Source organism: Grus americana, chromosome 7 (genome assembly GCF_028858705.1).
Source record: "Grus americana isolate bGruAme1 chromosome 7, bGruAme1.mat, whole genome shotgun sequence".
Classification (NCBI taxonomy): Eukaryota; Metazoa; Chordata; class Aves; order Gruiformes; family Gruidae; genus Grus; species Grus americana.
Genome location: NC_072858.1, coordinates 6,807,766 through 6,828,860, shown reverse-complemented (window position 1 = coordinate 6,828,860; position 21,095 = coordinate 6,807,766). Strand labels below are relative to the sequence as shown.

The 21,095-nt window shown below is 41.9% G+C and overlaps 1 protein-coding gene across 6 annotated transcripts in view; it reads left to right on the top strand.

The window, feature by feature from the left end:
• Positions 1 to 21,095, top strand: part of GRK5 (G protein-coupled receptor kinase 5) — a 170,922-nt gene that overhangs the window by 121,252 nt on the left and 28,575 nt on the right. For 5 of the 6 annotated variants that reach the window (XM_054831415.1, XM_054831416.1, XM_054831417.1 and 2 more), the window contains 4 exons: positions 13,805 to 13,905; positions 16,793 to 16,885; positions 19,970 to 20,033; positions 20,575 to 20,715. In XM_054831415.1, the coding sequence (XP_054687390.1) occupies positions 13,805 to 13,905; positions 16,793 to 16,885; positions 19,970 to 20,033; positions 20,575 to 20,715 (399 nt within the window). Of the gene's footprint in view, positions 1 to 13,804; positions 13,906 to 16,788; positions 16,886 to 19,969; positions 20,034 to 20,574; positions 20,716 to 21,095 lie in introns of all 6 variants that reach the window. The other variant, XM_054831420.1, reaches the window with a different exon arrangement.

Here is a 21,095-nt window from a genome sequence, read left to right as displayed (position 1 = left end):
TTTTTCTAAACTCTTTGCATTTCATTAATGACCCAATTGAAGTAAGCAATGAATGAAGTGCCTGTCTGAACACAGTGTGTTACATGGATGCAGGATGGGCTAGAATTATTTACTTGCTGAAAGCGTTATTCACTGTGTCCTTTGGGTTCCTATTAGGAGACTTTTCAGGATGCTAAATACTTAAGTAGAAATCCTGGCCTCACTTGAGCCAAGGAGAGTTTTGCCATTTAATTAATTGCCCTGGGACTTTACCCTTTGACTCAATGGATTTCTCATCTCCCCTTTCTATTGACTTCACTACTCTATGGGCACCATTTTAGCCAGAGATGATAGCATTACTTAGGCCTCTGCTTTGCAGCTAGCGTAATCGATACATAATCCAGTCTCCAGAGAAATCAATACATAATTCTTGTTGTTGTTCCAGAGACAGCACGATCAATATCTCTGCTGATCACTATGTCTTAGTCCAGAAAAGTACCTTCTCAGCGTACTTTCTGCATAAGCTCATCTTTCCAAAGTTCAATTCTGGAAAATATCTGAGCAGCAGAATGGCAACCTTGTTACTCAAATTAATGCTTTCTAATCAGAATTTATTTTAATAAGCATTCCTCTGTCACTGGGGCCAGGCTGTAATATAGCGTGGCAGAGGAATCTGAAAAATCACAGTGTTGCCTTGATTAGGAGTCCCTTTGCTGTGGTCTCAGACTAAAAGGCATTTTCTCACGGTTTGCTCAAGTCCTATTTCCTCATCCTTTACCCACTGTTTATAACACAAATGTTAGTTAACTAAACACTTACTGAGGATTTTTGTCTCTTGCAATGGTGCCAAACTGCATGAGAGCCTATGGAAGAAACATGGAGTCTGCTCTATCCCGGTGACGCTGTCCCAGAACAGGTCCTTGGGCAACCCTGTGCCCTGTCCTTTAGACTTCAGCAGGGCTGCATTTGCAATGCATTTGCTCAGACTGGTTAAAGGTTTGGGCTGGGGTCATTAACTACACTGGTTTTACGCTAAGCAGTGCTATTAGTTGAAGCTCTGCTTTTCCTTCCTTGTTCTGGAGAGGTTACACTCCCAAGTTCATACGCTTCTTAACTGTTTGTCATTTGTGGTTAGGAAAAATCATTGGGATGACTTGGTCAGTGGGCAAAAGCCTTCTAGCTTCCCTATGTTTGCTGGAATAACTCTGACTTGACCCTTTGGAAAACGGAAACTTGCTTCAGCTAATTGATCTCAACCGCACATGTAAACCTGGCTCACATCTGTCTGCTGAGGCAGGGCAGGCCCCCCAGACTGCTCTGACTCCTCTCGGAGACTAGCCAGGGCGTCCGAAAAGGCTGAGGACGCTGTGCAAATAAAGAGCCGTCTGCTCAGGATTATCTGAGAACGGGAAGGATGTACTTGTCTGCCCTTGGCTAATGAATATGTTCATTGTAGTTTCCTCCTCTCGTTTTCAGGGGGTCATCTTTTCCCTATCGCCTCTGCAAACCCCTCATCACTTATACTCAGTTTGTTTGGATTATTCAATGGCCAGGGAAGTTAATTCTAAGCCTTTAAAGTTCATTCAGCTTCCTCAGAAACAGCCTCTTCTGCCTGAAAATTTTGCCCATATGGGATAAACAGAATCGGCCTTTTTTCGGCTGAAACACTGGCTTGCAAGACATTCAGAAATCTGCAGGAGATGGCTTTTGTGCATTAAAACAGACCTCTAGTGAGTTCAGCCTCTTACACTCCCAACACACGCATCGCAGCCCTGGTTGTCCAAACACAGGGAGGCATCTGGATAGGAGAGATGAGGTGCCTCTTTCTGTCCACTGACTGTACAGGGAGCCCAGGGACGCTGTGAGTGTCTCGGGTTTTAGGTGATTAAAGTGCAATGAGGTGAATTCCACACTAGGTGTAAGGCAGAATGCATTAAATTACATTACATGGTGTATCCACACAGGTTTCTGTGCATGATTTCTCAATAGTACGGGAGCCCTTTGAACCCCTGACCTCCACAGCCCTTCTATCCACCCATTGTGAAATGCAGCAACTTTGCCGGTTGGTTCAGCTTTGGATTTCTGAAGCTAAAAGCATAATAGGTCAACAAATGTCTCTCTCAGCTCAGTACTCATTCTGCTAAACTCAGACGCAGTAACAGGCAACCGTATGCTTGATCCCAACAAAGAAGAGAATTAAGAGGCACTTGATGAAAATAGAAGTTAAATATACCTTATTTCTTATCTGACTCCTTTGTAATAGGAAATTAGGATTCTGGAAGAAACACCTAGAGACTACAGCAGCTGAGTAGCCACACAAGAATGGGGCTGGGCAAATTCAAATGTGATGCCTCAGGCTGACACCTTTGGCTGAGGTGATGCAACTAGAACAATCACTAAGCTAATAACGTTAGAGTGTGTTATTTTAACTTGGAACCAGGAATCACAGCATTACCATAAGGAATGTTTTACATTTCACAGAAAACAAAAATATTTCAATTTATTAAAATATCACTAGATAAGTGTAAAAAATAAGAAAATAAGAATGATTAAAAAATACTTATATTTTGATTACAAATGGATTTTAAAATAACCGGCATGCTTAAGTTGTGGAAATGTAGCACTTCAAACTATTCATATTAATTTTTTTCCCCAGTAATGCAGCTACACTTACCAAACTCAACCTGCATGCCAAGCTTCACCTTGTATGATAATTTATTATTTTTTAATCAAGCCACACTCTGACCTGAGTCAAAAATCAAGCGTATAGCAAGTTGATTATCCTGGCACAGATGCTGTTTGTCCAACAAGCAAAGCTGAGGAAGAGCGGAATATGCCACTGCAAACAGTGTGTCATGTCCTACAATAAATGTCCTTCCTCTCAATACTTTGCTGATGGCTATTACCATATGATCGTTAATGGATCGTGTGACACAGGTGATTAGGGAATGCCCTGTTTCCAGCAGTGCTAGGTAGAGATTTTGTTTGCTTTTGTGGGTGTTTCCAGTCTTTCTGTGAGTGGGCCACTGGTTCCTGCCTGATGCTTATTTAATTCCTTTCCTAATCCTTTTCAAGGCTTTCCTGAACTCTCTTTCGGATTTTCATTTCTTTGTTCAAGTGTTTCCTCAGGATTTTGACCTGCTAATGGAAAAAGATGAAGGCAAACTCTGCAAAATCCCCACTGCAACTGATGGCCATTGACTTGAGCGCAGGCTGGATCAGGCCTTTATGCATGAGTTACCTTCGTGCAAAGCAAACAGCTCGTGGACTTCAGTGTGAGGAACGCTTGCAAGGGAAGGGTTACTCATGTTTACAGGCTTATGTCTCAGAGGAGTGAATTCAAGCAAGGATCTGTTTGTTTTCCTATAAGAAAGCCATTCAATAATGTTGAGGTTGTAAATGAGTGTTTATAGATTTAGGGATTTTTTTTAATGGAACAAATGACATTTAGTTTACCAGAGGAAGCCAAGCTATGACTATTGCAACATCAGGTTGCTTGCTAATGTTTAGGCTATCCATCAGTGCAGGAGGACATTAAAAGGTAGAAAGGTTCTGATAAGAGGCTGGACACTGGATGCTATCCAAACCTATTAAGCACATGTGATGAGAGAAAAAAACTTTCTGAGAACAGAAGCTTTCAAAATTGTCCTGGCATCTTTGTTGTCACTAATGGTGAGAATACTGGTTTTTCCCAAAAATGCTTTATCAAACATCTGGCTGCTTGTAGTAATGCACTATAGCAACAATTCAGTTGGGTTGCCTTTTGAATTAATGGCGCTTCCAAGGATTGTGTGAGTACTCTCACTTCTGAGTAGCCAGAAAATCCTGGTTAGTATTAATTAGTCTTCTTTTCTATTCTGTGTCATAAGCTACCCTCCTTATCTTGCTGACAGCTACTGGTACTGGTTATTTCATCTGTGTTTTCATCCTTTAATATGTGTGCAAAATGCTTTTAAAGTGGAAAAAAGGCATCAACAAGTAAAACATACTTTCCCTTCCCCCACTTTAAAGCAAGTTTATATAAAACAACTTCAGCTGGCTAGTTTATGAGCACCCCTACACCAATAAATCTACGCGTCTACAGAAATGAGGAAAAAATTGTTTCTTTGGTAAAGTCTCTTTAAGCAGGTTTCCAAAGAATTATTAAAACGGTATGGGTGGGGAAGGACTAGGGTTTAAAGATACTGAAAAATATCTTGCCAAGGACTTCTTGTGAGGCCTAGTTTCTCACTAATTGAAGTCAAAAGCATAGCTTCCGTGGTGACCAGTTTAGGTTCTTAATTTAAGCTGTACCAAAAACCCCATAGCTGGTTGGGATTGCGGTGAGTGTGTCTATTTAATTGCAGAGTATAAAGTCTGCAGCTGATTCACTGGACTTGCAAAAGAAGCTGATGAAACAACTAAATTTTGTCTCATGGGACATTTTGTTTTTTCAAAATTACTTTCTGTGGGGCTTTGAGCATGTAAGATTTCCTCTGGTCACCTATCGGAGCCAGGAAGAAATTTCTCCTCTTGATCTAGGCAATCTTTTCTCTTCCTTTGTTGCTCCGAAACTCATGTGGTTACACCCCCCCAAATTTCTCTGAGTCAAATGATTTAACATTCCAAGGAAACCACACTTTGGATTGAAGACCTTTATGTAGGAAATGTTTTGACTCACAAGATTTGCTGGCAGTTGCTTGTTTGACACCATCAGGAACAGAAATGTAGTTTCTAGAAAGGAGAATTTCGCTTTCAGTGATAGCAGCTACAAAAAGGTCTACTGAGAACAGGAAAAACAAGGTATGGGTAGATAGCAGATCCTGTTTCTGATTAAGAGGAGAACCATGAAAAATGCTTCATATACTTTCTATGCACTTGTCAGAAACGAAACCTCAGTGGTCACCGAGTTTCTCCAAGGAAGGGCATAGTTCAAGACTACAACTTGTACCCCAGCACCAAAGAGGAAGGATGCTGGAAACCCAGAGAAGAAACTTATCCTTTTCCTACCAGTGGGCTTGCTGAGGCTCAAGAGGCAGCCCAGCACGTCTGGAACAAGCAAGTCAGCCTGAAGCTACATCACATCCACTGCAGAAAATGAGTTCATGAACTGAGGTGGATAGCGTTGATAGATTAGTACAACCCCCCCAGGCAGAAGAACACGTTCAACTGTTTGCTGAGGGTTTTGTTGTCTTCAGTCATTGTATTTCTCTGTGTGTCAACACGTGTTTTGATAGTTTAGTAGAATATGAGGGAAAACAGATTCATCATGACTCCAGATCAGCTTGCAGCTACAAAACAAACCCCACAGTTGATAGGCACTGTTGATTTGCTTCATTTAGCTAACAGCAAGTGATCCTGCCCTCAGTACTGGAAATACCATTTGATCAGAGAACAGGATTGGGTTCAATTTTTTTCTCTGTCATTGACCCACTCTATAATCCTGGGTGAGGTATTTCAAGTCTTTGACGTCCATTCCCACTCCCAGGGCTAGTGTGATTGGTTTTCTTTGGAAGCTTTAGCTCTCATGACATGTGCACGTAGTGCCTGGCATTACGGGCCCCCATTCTCAGGTATAATGTCTACACGCTGTCATAATAGATAAATTGCTACTAATAACACAGCTGCTCTCCATGCTCCCCATCTACCTCACTGCCAATTCCTACATCTGTCATCTCAAAGCAAATATTCTGGAATTATGAAGCCTTGTGCTTTACTGGTTTGCATCATACAGACCCAGATGACTTTGTGGTAGGAAAAAAAATAAAAAGAAAATGCAGAAGTTGATTACTTAAAATGCTGCAGCTGTTCCTGATGTAGAATTGGCTGTTTACTACATATACAGCTAAAACCGAACAGACAAGATCAGACACAGGGCAAGAAAAAAGAATGTTCCAACATTTTTGTGCATAACACCAAAAAGCATCAGGAGACTGCGTGTACTGTGACAGTGCTGGGAACCTTTCCCTCACCAGGTTGAAACACATGTCTAACCTGGACTTCCCAAAATCCAAGTACCACCAAGACACTCTATCTCCTCCTCCATTGCTTTCCTCTGTTGTTTCTTGGTTGGACTCAATGATCTTAAAGGTCTTTTCCAACCTAAATGATTCCATGATTCTCACCATCGGTCCTTTCACACTTCCCCTCCGTTGGTCACCAGCTGCATGGTCAGTACTTCCCAGGCTGTAGCTCAGACTGCATCTCATCTGGCATTGGCCTGCCTCTGCCCAAAGCGGGGAGGTGGGGGGACATCAGAGTCACCCAAAGTGGCTGTGGACATCTCCCTGGGGTGAGGCAGGCAGAGCCGGGGCTGTGCCCTGCTCTGAGGGAAGCAGTGCAGACCCCAGTGGAGATACTGCAGGCCAGTTCTTGGGGTGGATCTTTAGCCACAAGTAGCAGATCGGCCTTGGAGGCCCAAAGAGGCACAATTTCATGGTCTCTGTTTTGCCTTTCGTTACCTTTCCCCCTTGAAAACATGCATTACCTGAGCACATAAACTTGTCTTTCCCTGATTTTGTGCCTACCAGCATGACTTGCATGTATCTACCTATTCTTTCTTTTCGTAGTACCTGCTCTGATTACTGTCCTCATGACTCCTTATGAGTGTTTGCCTCAAAGGACTGAGGACAGTCACCACTGCTAGTCATACCATTGCTACCTGTCCTGGTAACTACTCCTCCTGCTAGCTGAGCCTTCCTCAGACATCTGGAGAAGGATGCGACTGTGCAAAAGCAACAGCAGGAATGGCATTGCGTGTGGCAGACTTCTCGTCCCTGACACAAACCATTGCTCTCTGTTGCTGGTCTTGGGTCACGGCTGTGTGAGAGCAAATCAAATGCAACAATGTAATAACTGGAAAAAGACAGTATTTCCAGGTTTCTGTGCATGAACTCTTCTCATCCCATTCATGCACCATCTCACACCAAAGTTGATTTTAGCTTGTTTCTTCCATAGTTTTGAGGTTTCTACTAGAAGCAAATCTGTGTGGAGATTTACAAACAGATTATATGTGGAAAATTGCTGTCAACATCTGAAAATACACATAACATTAAGACAGAAGTGCTTGGAACCAGGGAGAGCTCAAGAAAAATTATGGCTTGAACTTTTGTCCATTGACTGAAACATTTTTAATTGTTTTAAGCTAGTTTGTTGTGGAATGTTTTCATAACCTGAGACATAACATATGCTGCACATTATTTGTTTTATGCAAGTGAATTTAAAATAACTCATCATGTTTCGATATCATGGCTGCATGTCTGAAACTTCCCAGGAAAGCAGTTGTGTTTATGACAAAAGTTTGCATGAAGTCTATTCAATTGAGAGAGTGTGGTATCTCTCTGGTTCATATAATTTTTGTAGGGATGAACAGTCATGCTTTAAGATACCATGATGACTCACATCCACTGGCAAGAGTTGGTATAAAATGAAAGCCTGTATTTCTAGGTTTCTGTTCCTTATTCACTAATTGCAAGCTACAAATGGACTGATTTGTGGAATCTGAGCATCTCTAGTTTTCATTTATCTCAGTGAGACTTCTTTGATTTTAGTCACAGATGATGATCAACTCTTCTGCAAAACACAACTCTTAACCTCCCTGTTCACTGTTCTGTAAAATATTGTGAGATTGCCACCTAGCTCATGAAGCCTTAATCATGCAATGAAGCTTTAATGTTTTGAGGTTCTTAGCTGAAAGGCACTGTGTAAGGATAAAGAATTACCTCCGGACCTGCTCTGTTTCTTGCAAAGTCAGTCTGACCAAAGTCAATGCTATCCCTTTTTCTGATCTGAATTTCAGGGTTCTGCAAGCTATTTTTCTTTTAGTAGGAGACGATGATGATTGAGACAAGTGTCTTTGAAACAGGACTGTTCATTTGCAAAGAAGATACATACTCCTTTGCTCAGAGCTCCAGGTTTCCTGTGGTGAGCACTCAGCATACAAACTCCCTTCCTCATCTGTTCTCGGGGCCATGCCATGTGCCTGTGTTTTACAGAGTCCAGTGTTTTGCAAAATCATTGGTACAAAGGACTGGGAGAGGGTTCAAGAACCTCTTGCACTGAACAGAGATCAAATACACTTAGATCATCAACAGATGTCTGTCTGCCCTTGGAGGTCTTTCAGACCTCTGAGAACAGACTCCACAATATTCATATGCCTGTTCATGTGCTTCCCTGTGTGGAAAATTAGAAAAAAAGCCTTCGTATCCAATTAAGTGGATTCCTTCACATCATTCCCCCAGTGTAGAGCAGAACATGCAGAATAATTGATCCCTGCCCTCTTTATTAAAAACATTTCTATATTAAAAGACCTTTATCATGTTTCACTCTTACTTTTCCAGACTAAACAAATCTAGTTCCTCAACGCTTCCCTTTGGCATTTTTTTCCCAAGCATGTTTCTCGGCCCTCCAGACACTTGGTGCTCTCGTCAGCTCTCTGTAGCTTTCTTAAATGGTGGTGACCCCAACTGGATGCGTGTCTCTAGCTGGAGTCTGAGCACATCCCTCTCAGTTCCCTTTGTCATTTGGGCACTTTTCCCACAGAACCAGCAGCGTTGCACACAATAAGCCAACTCTACACATGCAGGTTTGTGTCGTGTGTGTATCCGCTCTGGGCTCCGTTCAGCTATCGGAAATAATCGGAGTTGGTTACATTGGCACAGGTGCTTCTCACCCCACCCCAGTTTCAGAAAGGCTAACCCCAACTGCTGGGTTGTCAGCAAAATGCTTTTGCTCATTGAAGTTGCAAATCTCTGCTAGCTGGCTGCCTGCTTTCACTTCCCCAGACTTGGAGGCAGCACCTATAGTGCACTACATCTTGAACCGAAGTCATACATTTTAAACGTTTGGAAGTTCTGTCTTAAAAAAAATTAGAACAAATAACATGTTTTAATGAAAAAGAAAAATTATCAGAGAAGGTCTTCTGAATGCCTCCCTTTGTACTGCCAGCATTTCAGCTTGTTTTATAAAGAGTTTGATTAGCTGATAGATAGACAAAATGTTAGGTGTCCTCCACAGAGTCACAGGGAAACACCATCAGAGAAATGTTGTAAGTACCATGGCAAATGTACAGAGATGATTTTTTGAGAAGGCTTATTTGTTTTCTGTCCTGTTCAGTGAAGGTCAACAAATTCTGTGTCTTGAAGGGCTGAGCGAAGCAGCCTGTAGCAAAACTTGGAGCTGTCAAAAAAGGAGAGTTTACATTTTAAAGTATAGTGATGCAACACGACATTCAAAACAACAGATAATGGGGAGTTACACAGCCTGGAAGCTTTCATCCGATCTGCATCGAGATTTTGCTTCTTTTCAGTACTTCAGTGAGGTGAGGAGTGCCGGGACATGGGCAGAACGAGATGCAGCGCAGACACAGCTGCCTGGCAGGGGTCTCCTGGCATTCAGGCTGCCAGGGACAACTGTGGCAGCGCAGGAAAGACCAGATTGCATCCGGCTTGCGATGCTCTCAGCTCCCACCGAGAACCTGGTATTTGTGGGTGATATTGCATCCAGCTTCAGACCTAGCCACCGTGCTGTTTAACAGTGGTTGAATCCTAGGGAGCAGGAGAGGAAGGGGGAGAAGCCGCAATCAACCTCTCAGCAAAATATGGAAAATATGGAAATTAAGCCCAGAGGCTTAATTTGGAAGGAACGGCGATCTCCAAATTTTTGTGGACATGAACACAACTAATCTTGAACAAGTGTGAGACATCTCAGCTGTTTTCATGCCATTTACTGAAATGGAAGAGCAGCCAGGAGGATCTTCTTTTGTCTTTTAAACTAGAAAAAAAAAAAACCCCAAAATTTAGAAGTTGACACTTTTTTCTCGGAGTGTGTTAATCACACTCAGCAGTAACTGAATATCCTCTCAGATATATTCTGAATATATTCTCAGATAATCACTAATCCAATTCCTAGTTGTGCTCTTTTCTTAAAAATTAAACAAGAGGGCATCATAAAACTGAGATACTGCTTTGCCAGCATAATATTTATATGAAGGTTTTCAGTTTCTGGCCATAAATGAGAAGATACATGAGATAGGAGATTTTGATTAAAACCTGGTGAAAGTAGTTTGGATTTTTGGACTTTTATTAAACTGTCTGGTCAAAAAGGATAACGTGTTGAGAGAAATTTTTGTTGTTGGATCAGTTTAGGCACTTTTTGCACTGCCAGAGTCTTGGGCCATGAATCTGGTTTCGTTTCCATCAGCTTTACCCTAATGTTTCTCTGTTGACTTGATCATTTCTGATTTACATTAACGTAAGTGAGATCACGAATCACTTTCTTTGCCTTCAGGAAACAGAATAGCCATTAGGGAAAATATAGGACCGTACTTGTTAAAACTACCCAGCGTTTTGTTTTGAATACAGGAAAACGTAACAGGTTTCTGCAGGTGTTTCTGGAGAGTTAGCAGAATATTCTTTGTCACATGCTCAGATGTAATGGTCTTAATCACGGTGTATGGCTCTCCTAGCTGCCACAGGACATTTAATATGTTCAAAGAGGTGTCTCCGTTCCCCTGTAAAAGTCGAATTTACTTTTACAGCCATTACCCATAATGCAGTGGGAGAACAGCGTTAATAACCATTTCATCGGGGCTGCAGAAATCTTTTGCACCTCTCCAGGGAAGAAGCGACTTTTTCTTCCATAAGTGCCCAAAGCGTTACCCTTGGAAGCTTTCGCTCCTGGGATGCAAATGCTTTCTCGCACTCATAACCTGTGTTGCCTAATTGTTCTCCAGGGGAGCAAAAGTAGGTTGGTGGGTTGGGTTTTGGTTCGTAGTTGTTTCTGGCTTTGTTTGAACATTTGAAGGCTGTAGGTATGCACAGTACTCAAACAGGGAAAATGTCAGTCGTGGTTAGTTAATGGGAGCAGCGGGAACTATGAAGTCTCGAGGAAAATCTCAGGAAGGATCATACGAAGACTCCCTAGAACTGTATGCAGAGCTGGAAAGGGTTGGGTATGCTCCTCCCATCCACGTGGTGCAGCTGTTCTGTCCTGAACACTATCAAGGGCTGCTAAATGTTTTGCTGGTCCTACAAAATCTCTGGAAATGATCAGCCTCTTAAAAGTGGGTTTTGTTATAGAAAATGAAGTGGTCTAGTGGAGTGTTTGCACTACACTGTAAGGCTTTAGTCCGTGTACAGAATGTCAGTGTATTTACGTCTTTACCTACTTTGATATTGTTAGCTTGCTCTCGATTTGTTCAGAGGAAGCAAGGATTCAAAGGTCAGCAATGGGTGGTTTTGAAAAACCAAGTGATGACTGTATCTCCCACAAACTTGGAGAGAGGAATCACAGTTCCTGCCATTTTTAAATACTCCCCACATTGTCTTACAGTTTACTTTGCTCATTTTTCTCCACTTTCCCTACAAGAATTTTGTTTCTTTTTTGTGAAAAAGACTTAGCTGATGCTTATAATTTATTTTTAATGTAGTTTGATCTCAGACAAAATTTCATGGAATTATTACTATAATAGTGCACCATATGCATGATCTTCAACACTAACCTCAAGGCAGCTTACATCTTATTGGGAAATGAAGTTGCCTGTCATGAGCAAGAATCAGGTCACTTGGTCTAAATGCCTAATTATGGGGTTTGGCACTTAGCTTTTGGATCCCAGTTTTGGCCTATAAATGTTAACTAAATCCTAGATTTAATTAGTAGTAACATCAATTAGAGGCCTCAGTATCAATTTTACTTAAGTGCAGCTCCATTCACATCAGAAAAGACACTTCTGATACCCAGCAGTACAAAGACTACAGAGCCTTTCAGTGGCGTTTCTGTACCCTGTAAATCAGAGAGAGGTTCAAGATAACCAGCTCTCAGAGCAGGGGGCTCACACAGCCACGTACAAGCTTTGGGCTGCCGATGAGCTTGTGTAGCACATCCTATTGAGTGTGCAAAGTATAAAGTACAGGCATTCATTCATATGGTTCCTAGCCCAAATCGTACTGCTAATCGTGAGGCTTTGGTTACTATCTGAATATTCCTTAAATATTCATTTCTTTTCGTTCCTTCCTTTCTTTTTTGTAACAGTAGTTTCAATGCAGCAGCTCTAGCACAGGAAAACAGGACTTTTGAGGTTTATTCCTAGTTCTTTCACTTGCCTCACTCTTGCCTCTACTTGCTCTCTTGAGCTACAACTGGGACTTAGATCTAGTCATGGGCACCTACAGTTAGGAATTTGTCTAAGTTGCCTGATTTACTGAGATTTAGTCTACAGTTTTCAGTTCCTATCAATCAACCTCAGTGGCCAATCTGAGAAAAAATCTGGCTTTTTGTCAGTTTTTTCATCTTTTAGATGCTTAAGTGAGGGCTCATCTACCTCTCAAGAAACCGTGAGACTTCTTAATTATTAGCAATATAATCTGTCTGCGATTAAAAGTGGGTGTTTCCTAGACATCTTTTGCTGAGGAAATGGAGGAATATATGGAGGAAATGAGGAAATATTTCAGTGAGGTCAAAGATATCCAGCGTGTTCTGCAGGTCATCTGTCAAGGTTGAATAGCGAGACTGCATTACGCAGCATGCACAAACAGCTCTGTAAACCATGTTCCTATTTAAAAACATTCAAGTGGAACAAACTTACTTTTTCATGTCACAACCAGGATCATATTCACATGTCAGCAGTGGGAAGGAAAAGATAAAAGACTTAATTCAGCTTTCGCCATGCTGGAGATTTTCTCTGGCTCCACCTCTGCCCCTTCCCCTGTCCTCATTCCCAGTGTTTTTGAACTCTGCCTGCAATGCATTTCAGTGCTTGCCAAGATAGCCTCAACTAAGGGTGAGTTAATGAGCACATCTGGCCAGGAATGAGTGATGATGCTCTGTGACCCACCCACTCAGCACATCTGGTGGTCGTGGCCATGGATGGGGAATCTTACCCAGTGTTAAGGCTTCTACAAGGAAAGAGGATTTTGTCATCTATGGCTGGATTTATTGAAAAGACCCAAATCCGATTGGTTATATAAAGGGGCTTTCAAGCGAATGGGAGAAATGTCTATAAATAAGTGCGCACAACACGCACACACATGCACACACACTTTTTTATATAATTACAGTATACCGTCAATGAGTAAGAATTTGGACTACCTAAAAACTGTCTTTATAGATAATTAGTCCCAAAGGCCCCAAGCTGGTTAACCATCGGGGCATACTGCAAAAGACCTCTCTTTGGTCAGGGCTTTTTGAAGGGGCTGAATGTACATTCTCTCTAAAGGGAGGAGAGGATGAAAAGGGTTTATGTGCTTGGTTGGCAGAGTTCCTTTTTGAAGTGATTATTTTAAAACTGCTGGATTATTTTTGTCCTTCTAATGATGAATTAAGGTGTCCAGACACTTTTGCGAGCATCTTTTTTATATTATTTATATGTAAATCAATAAATACCAATGCTCTGCTCTTGTTTTCCTTTGCTGGTAAAAAAAAAAAAAGAAGATGGATTTTTCAGACAGCACAATGAATCATCAATGAAGTGAAAACACTGGGCAAATTCTCTTTTGTTTAAGATAATGGCCTGTACACAGTTCAGGCCAGCACATTTTTCATGGGATGCAAGGGAGCAGTTCAAAGCATTGGCAAGGAGTGTGTCCTGCATATTCATGAGGCTGGGCAAGGAGGTGAAGGTACAGGAGAAGGCAAAAAAGCAATGTGAGGATAGAGTGGAATGTGGAGCGAGTTACCACGGTATCCTATTTTACTGCTGTTTGACGTAAAGCTCCTTTGCTTTTACACAACCGCTGGAACTGAATGGAAGGAGCTCAGGACATAAATAATGAATGTGTCTTTTACATGTTAAGAGAGGAGAATCTGCACCTCGTCACAGAAATAATGTGCCCCTCTCTTCCCTCCCCAGTCTCCAGCCTGTGTTCCCGAAGTCAGTCAAGATCTTATCCAACAGACGGAGGAGAAACTCAAAAACAGCCCCTGCAAAGAGCTATTCTCTAACTGTACAAAGTAAGTATAACTCGATACCCAAAGATTGCAGGGCTCCTTTTGTAAGGAATGTGTCAGGTAAAGAGAGACACTGCAGTTTGAACCTGAAGCAGGTATCTTCAGCTTACGTTCATAATCCTAGAGGCACAGCCGACAAGCGGTGAAGTCATTTCATCTGAACAAAATATAATAAATATTTCCATGCCATTATATACACTACACACAGGCACTTAGTGTTTCAGGTATTTGACAGAGTGTTCTAGCCAAGTAAACCAGCCATGGATTTCATGCTGTGTGAAAAGAGCTACAATGATAATGTATCCAAAGAAAACATCTCTGTTTCAAAGTGAATAAAAATTAAGTGGCTGTACAGTCCATTTAGACAGAGGAATGTGCAAACTTGCTCCACGTGGCTTTTCCAGAAAATCTTCACCAGGAGAATGGGGCTTTTTTAATGCTTTCTGTCTGTCTGTGACGTTCAAACGAACGTGCCTTATTTCATCCTTTGTCTGGGAAAAGGCTTATCAGTCTTTGTAGCGGCGAGGCGATTTGTACTATTATGCACTAAAGCTCCAGGTATGCAACCTGCATTTGCAAACACTGACCCAAGTACGTTCACGCCAGTAGATCATAAACCAATAAAAATATGAAAAGGAGGGACCATCGCAAGCTGGCCCATGCGGTTTCTGGCTGAGCACGGTTTGTTTTCCCTGGATGATGTAATGGAGATTTGTAAAATTCACTCCGCTGTCATTCATTGTTTTGACTCATTTCATTGACCTTTTCTGTTCTCAGTTATTCTTTGCGTTGGTAGGAGATGTGGGTTATTTCTGGCCTTCTAACACAACCAGTTTCCTCGCATTGGCCTGGTGTCATGTAGGGATGCTCGTATAACTCACACCAGTTGTGTGTGCCAGTCCCAATGACAAAGGCAGAGCTGTGCTCAACACAAACCCCCCTGATCCCTGTTTCCAGTTCTCAAATCGGTTTGAAAGCTGACAGTTCCCTCTAAAATGCACTTTGTTGTTGCCAAAGAGGGGAACTAAAAAGCAAACAACTGCTGAAAGGCCGCTATTGTTCTTTAAAATACGTGCAGCTTTTAATTAACTGGATGGAATAGGCTAGCGTTGGACACCACTTAATTCAGGCTCGTATTCACCGACAGCCGTTCCTTCGCCTCAACTGAAACAGATAAATGAGCCAGATTTGAGACCTTGTTAATAGCTATACTGATCATTTCACATGGACTGAAATGGGGTCAAAAGGAAGTTTTAAAAACTTGCTGTTGGTATTTACTAAATGTACTGAATAATGTTAATTTTGGAAGAGTTCACCGTCAGACCAAAAAAGGGAGGCATACATACAAATATGAAGCTTGCTATCCTGCAGAAGCAGGAACGGGGATGACTTTCAGACATGTCTTCATAGATAAGATCAGTCTGTGGGAGACATGCATGTATAACTCTAAACTGCTGCTTTGACCTTTAATATTTTGATTGTTTGCTCCTGCCCCCCTCCAACTTCCCCTGTAATTTTGGGTTTGAATTTGGACATTTGTTAAAGCTCGTTAAGGCTTACTTTTTTATTTTATTTTGTAAGTTTGAATCCACTTAGGGGAAATCGTATGATCTGTGTCCAATCAAAGCTAATGAAGACAACAACAATTTGACTTCTGAATACTGAATATGTGCAAGTGCCTGCCTCTTCCAAATTGATGGTGCAAGAATTATTACCAAAAAAATATTCAAACAGCTGAGAAATTCCAAAAACTTATGAATAGCAGTTCATGAACAGGGAGGAACTAAACTGAGGAGACACATTAATCATGGTGACCCACACCAGAATAAGATATAGATTATCCATTCCCAAAACGGTGTAGTCCTTCAGAGAGGATTTTGTCCTCCAGCAAAATCTAGAAATGTGTCTACATACTCTGACACCAAGACAGAAATACTCATTTCTTGTGGGCATTTTTCCACCCAAAACCAAGTGTTGTCCCTGCCAATGCTGCCAGCAGAGGTGGATACAGAAGCCCCAGTAAGCAAGGCAAGAACCAAAACCAGCGGGTCAACAACCCCCTGTTAAACAACGTGACCACCTTCATCTCAGCTCAGCCCGTCTTGTCTTAGTTCTGAACCCTGGGCTTTCCTTATGGGATGTCTGTTGGTCTCTGGCTGCCTGTTGTCTGTCACAAGCAACATATTTATTTCTCACATTTGCAGATTGGCCTTTTTACTCCTTTATTCCTTTTATTACGCAAAAGACTTTGCATCCACTGTGTGAGCCCCCAAATTGTTTTCTTGATCCATAAACAAATCCACATCCCTGTTCAGACTTTCTTTCCTCTGTTTTACTCTGCAAAGCACAAAGCTGTTAGGAAAATCCCTCTGACTTTAATCACAGTTATTACTTCTGTATAGCAGGAATTGAAATTGAATTTTTTTTTCCTCAGAAGAACACCTCTGATGGCTCCTCTTTGACAGAAATGGGCTTCAGCCAGAAATTTGCAATCCAGATGTAAACATCCCCCAAAGTTTAGGAGCTCAGTTCCTAAGGGCATTGTGTTAAGTCAGTCTTAATTTACTAACAGAAGCAAAGATATTTGTTGTCTAGTGACTAACAGCCTTTGTAAAAGTCCATTGAAGCCAGTGGGAGATGCTCTGTTAATTTTCAGCAAGCGTAACCAGTACATATTCCTATTCAGCTTGTATAAGGCCTCCTGTTATGAAATACATTAGACATATCACTTTGTTCCAAGATGGAAACCGTAAGTAAAATAAAGTACAAAATATAGTAGAAGTAAAATGATCCTACCATAGAAGTCTGGATTTTCTCCTCTTGTTTTGTTTCTCTTTTGCTCCAAGTTCAGGATTATAAAATGCTTATATATCCTTTTCATCTGAGATAGATCTGTCCTTGACCACCTCAGTGGAGAACCATTCCAAGAATACCTTAACAGCATGTACTTCGACAGGTTTCTCCAGTGGAAGTGGTTGGAAAGGTAAGTGTCACTTCTTTTTTTTTTTTTTTTAAATTAAAAATTAATACAAAATATTTATTTTCATTTTCCATGTAAAACCTTTAGAATACATTCAAAATCTGACAGCTGAGATAGTACATGTTTGCTCCCTTTGTCTTCAAGAAAAAGACAGTTTGGCCTCTCTTCAGCATTACTGTGCCTTATCCTGATGTTTGCCATTTATGGCCCTCTCTGTGCAGCGATTCTCTCCCTCTTTTCACTGTTCTCCTTCCAGAAGGTCCATCAAGACTCATGCCCCATTTCGCTGAGCTGTGCTCCAGGGAAGCTCTCCCAGACAGCTCCAGGAAGGCTTTCCTAATTTTAGTATTTGTTTGTAAGTGTTCATTGGAAGAAGGTTCACGAAGAGGTAATGGCTTTAGCCACAGGAAGATGCCATATAGAAAAGTCATGGTTATGTTGGCGTTAGACTCAGTTTAACCATGAGCTGAGTCTCCAGCTGTGAACATCCAACGAGCACGATTGATGTCTGGGCTATGGATAGTGTTCCTTCGTCCTCCATGAGTGTGCTTATACCTATAAATACCCCCCAGCCGCTCCCTTCCCTCCTAAGGACATCGCACTCCTGAAGGTGACATGCTCCAGCAAGCAGCTTGGGCACCCTTTTTTGCACAGTATTCTTGTGCACAGCAAGTGAATAGGACAAGACCTACAGCCTATTAAAACAAGGAATCCAAATCTCCTCTGCAATCTGAGAAACGTCTGCGGCCAATTTCATTGTAGGCCGTGTCACAACGAGCTATTCATGGCACAGCTTGAAGGACACATTGCACTTCTTTATAATCTGCCCTTGTGCATCTATAATGCTAAATGTAAGATATACATCCAGTTTCTGGCTTTTGCATTTGCAAACACTGTGCCCAAGCAAGACCGAAACAGATGCTGCTCTCTAGGAAGTAAAGAATAAAACAGAAATCCACCCCGAAACACCAGGGAGCCAGTTTTGGCTTCTAAAGCTCAAGTGTTCGGCTGCTTAATGGTATTAGGTACATTAGGCACATTAGATATGATTAAAGTACATTCAGCAACTTCAGTCGTCTTTCTGTTTAGCTGCGCTCTCAATATGGTGACTTTTTGTCTGGACTGGTTATCGCTGTAAACAGACAAAATCATGGCATATAGGTCCTCACACAATATTTGTTGGCTGGACATTTCTGAGCACATTTAATAGCCAGGCAGCCTTAGTGGGTATTAATCTGCAAGGAAAGGGGCCTTTGCCTTCTCCCTGTCGGTGAGGGCTGTAGCAGATGTACACTACTGGGTAACAGTGACCTTGAGTTGAGAGAAGCCCCAGTTTCCACAAATGGAATTAATTACGGCAGATGAGTTAGGGCCAGATCCTAGAGCGGTGTGTATCAGCATGATGCCGCGGAGATCAAAGGAGCTGTGCCAGTTGCTCTCCCTGGAAAGCCTCAAAGCTGCTGCACAAGAGGGAAGGGAAGCGGTGGGCAGAGGGGAGAGCCATTTCATGCCAAGATGTGCTCCACATGCCATCTTTACTGGATGCAGCATTTACTCTTCCATTTCAATTAAAAAAACCAACAGATGATTCATCTCTAGCCAGGCTATTTCCTATCTATTTTCACATTCGGGATAAGGAATTTTCTCAAATGCTTTGAGGATTTGGGTTTTCCATTCCCCCAAAAAACGTGACAAGCTATTGGATGTGCCTGGCTTAAGAAGCTGGGAGAACTGTTTTTAGGATTAGCAAAGAGATGTTAGTAGCAGAGAGTGACCAACAGCTCCTTCTGGCTCCAACAGAGGAGTCAAACAGTCCATTTATTCCAGGGACGTTGCTGAGCATGTAGTTATCACTGTTAATTGTTGCTTTTAACCCCAGTAGCATTTTCAGTATCTTCACAGAAGCCTGAAAATAGCATCTTTTCCTCTTCCAGTTTTGGCCTTCTGCGTATTTTTCTTCCCCCACTTTTGAAAACAATAATGAACATAGATGAAACAATTCACTTTAACATTTATTCCTTATTGTCATCAACCTCATCATCACTGTTGTGGGAGCAGCCACGTTATTGTGCTCCCTCTGCCGACTGGCTGCCCGCCAGAGGAAAACAAAGCTGGTAGGAATATTCATATCGACTGCTAATATAATTGTAAAACTTCGGTGATGGAGCGGTGGATACAAAATTGGATCTCTCTGACTCTAGGGTTCTTCTTTTGTCACGGTATAAAACTGATGATAACAAATGTGGTATAAGTTAGATGCAGGGCTGGAGCCCTTTTGGTAGAGCAGAATTTTGTGGGAATCCTATGAGATCACATAGCGATCACGTCTAGCGATCGTTAGGGAGCACTCTGCCCTCAGACAGACAGACAAACAGACTTATTTAACCCTTAATTTGGCCCTTAAAAGGGAAGAGATGCTTTTCCTCCCTTCTTGCCCGTGATGCTCTCCCAGGAGGCAGGTACCCCAGGGATGGAGCCCGGCTTCCTGCTCTCCCCTCCTGCAAACGGGACCTAAACCCACCTCTCTGGTTCCCAGGATTCTTTCTTTCCTTGTTTCACATCAGTTTCCTGTTTTATTTAAGGTCAAGAAACCAGAAATATTTTTCGGGCGGATTGAATTTTGGATCTCTTTTTATCAGCTTGAAATCCAAGCAAAGCAGTAAAGAGTTAGCCCAGCACTACCCTTAAAAAATTCCTGTATATCATGAGAATTAATATCTTGTTGGAAGCTCTAAGGCCTCCTCTTTGCTTAACAAAGGCCAAAGCTGTATAATGGAGATTCAGAACCCTCCTTGGTCCTAAGATGCTAGCAGAAATTATACTGATGACTCACTAATGTGTTGTATTTTATTACAGCTTAATATGTTGGAATTGAAAAGTTCAAGCCATACATAGTATTGAAGTAATGTAATTACATAATTATATATTATATTATATAATATGATTACCTTGAAATAATGTGATTATATAATATTTATCTATTTTCCTTTTCAAAAGTATGCTCTGAAATAAATAAATCACAGAGGATGCATTAAATGTAGTGTGTCTTTTTTTTTTTTTTTTTTTTTTAATTTCCTTTTCTTCCAGGCAACCAGTAACGAAAAACACGTTTCGGCAGTACAGAGTACTTGGGAAAGGTGGCTTTGGGGAGGTGAGTAATTCTGAAAGTTTCTGTTAAGAGTGTTTCTTACTTCTTAGGCGTTGCAGGTTACAGGTGCCTGATGCGGCGGAGGCTGATTTTCATTAGTTGCTGACAGTTTTACTTAACCTCTCATGACACTGTAATCTTGAAAGAACACTTTTGAGAATTATTTTGTATTTGACGGTTGCATTCACGGAGGAATTAGGGTCACACCCTTATTTGTATTTTACCGACGGCTGGAGGTCACTTGCCAAGGCAGCAGAGTCAGAGGAGGCGCGGACAGGCTTTATCGAGCAGATTACGATCTGCACAGACAAAAAGAGGTGGGACAGGAAGCAGGCAGAGGAAAGTGAAATAATTAAACCAATATTACACAGCAGGTTTGGAAACAGTAGTCGGTCCCCCAGCTGCCCCCGCCTATGCCTTATTCGCTATGCCGCCGTCTCTGACCTTAAAAGGACTAAATCAGATCAGATCGTGAGGAGTGAAGCGCGACCCAGGCACAGCGTTTGCTTCGACTTACCCAGCATTTGTTCTCTTTAATTCGCAGGTCTGCGCTTGCCAAGTCCGAGCGACAGGGAAGATGTACGCCTGCAAGAGATTAGAGAAGAAGAGAATAAAAAAGCGGAAGGGCGAATCCATGGCACTAAATGAAAAGCAGATTTTAGAAAAAGTCAATAGTCAGTTTGTAGTGAGTATTGAACTCCCTATGCTCAGCTCCCTGCTCACCTGCTGAGCACTGTCTCTTGTTGGATCTGATCTCTCTTCCATCTCCTGCTACAGGAAAGGTGCCGGAAGCTGATTCTTTTTGCTTTGCACCTTAGTCCTGCTCCACGCACCTTTGCCAAGTCTCATTTTAGTCTCTGGTCTGTGAGAAATTCACTGAGCAAGGTGCCTGTTTCTGCCATGGGAACATAATACATTTTACAGCCTTGACTTGCATCAGGGCTGCATCAGGCTGAGCTATTTTTATCCAGCGTGATTACCTGAATTCCCAATGTCTGGGAGAGAGGCGCTTGGAGGAGACTGAAGGAGATTCAACCCAAATAGATTGGCTAGTAGGAGCATCGA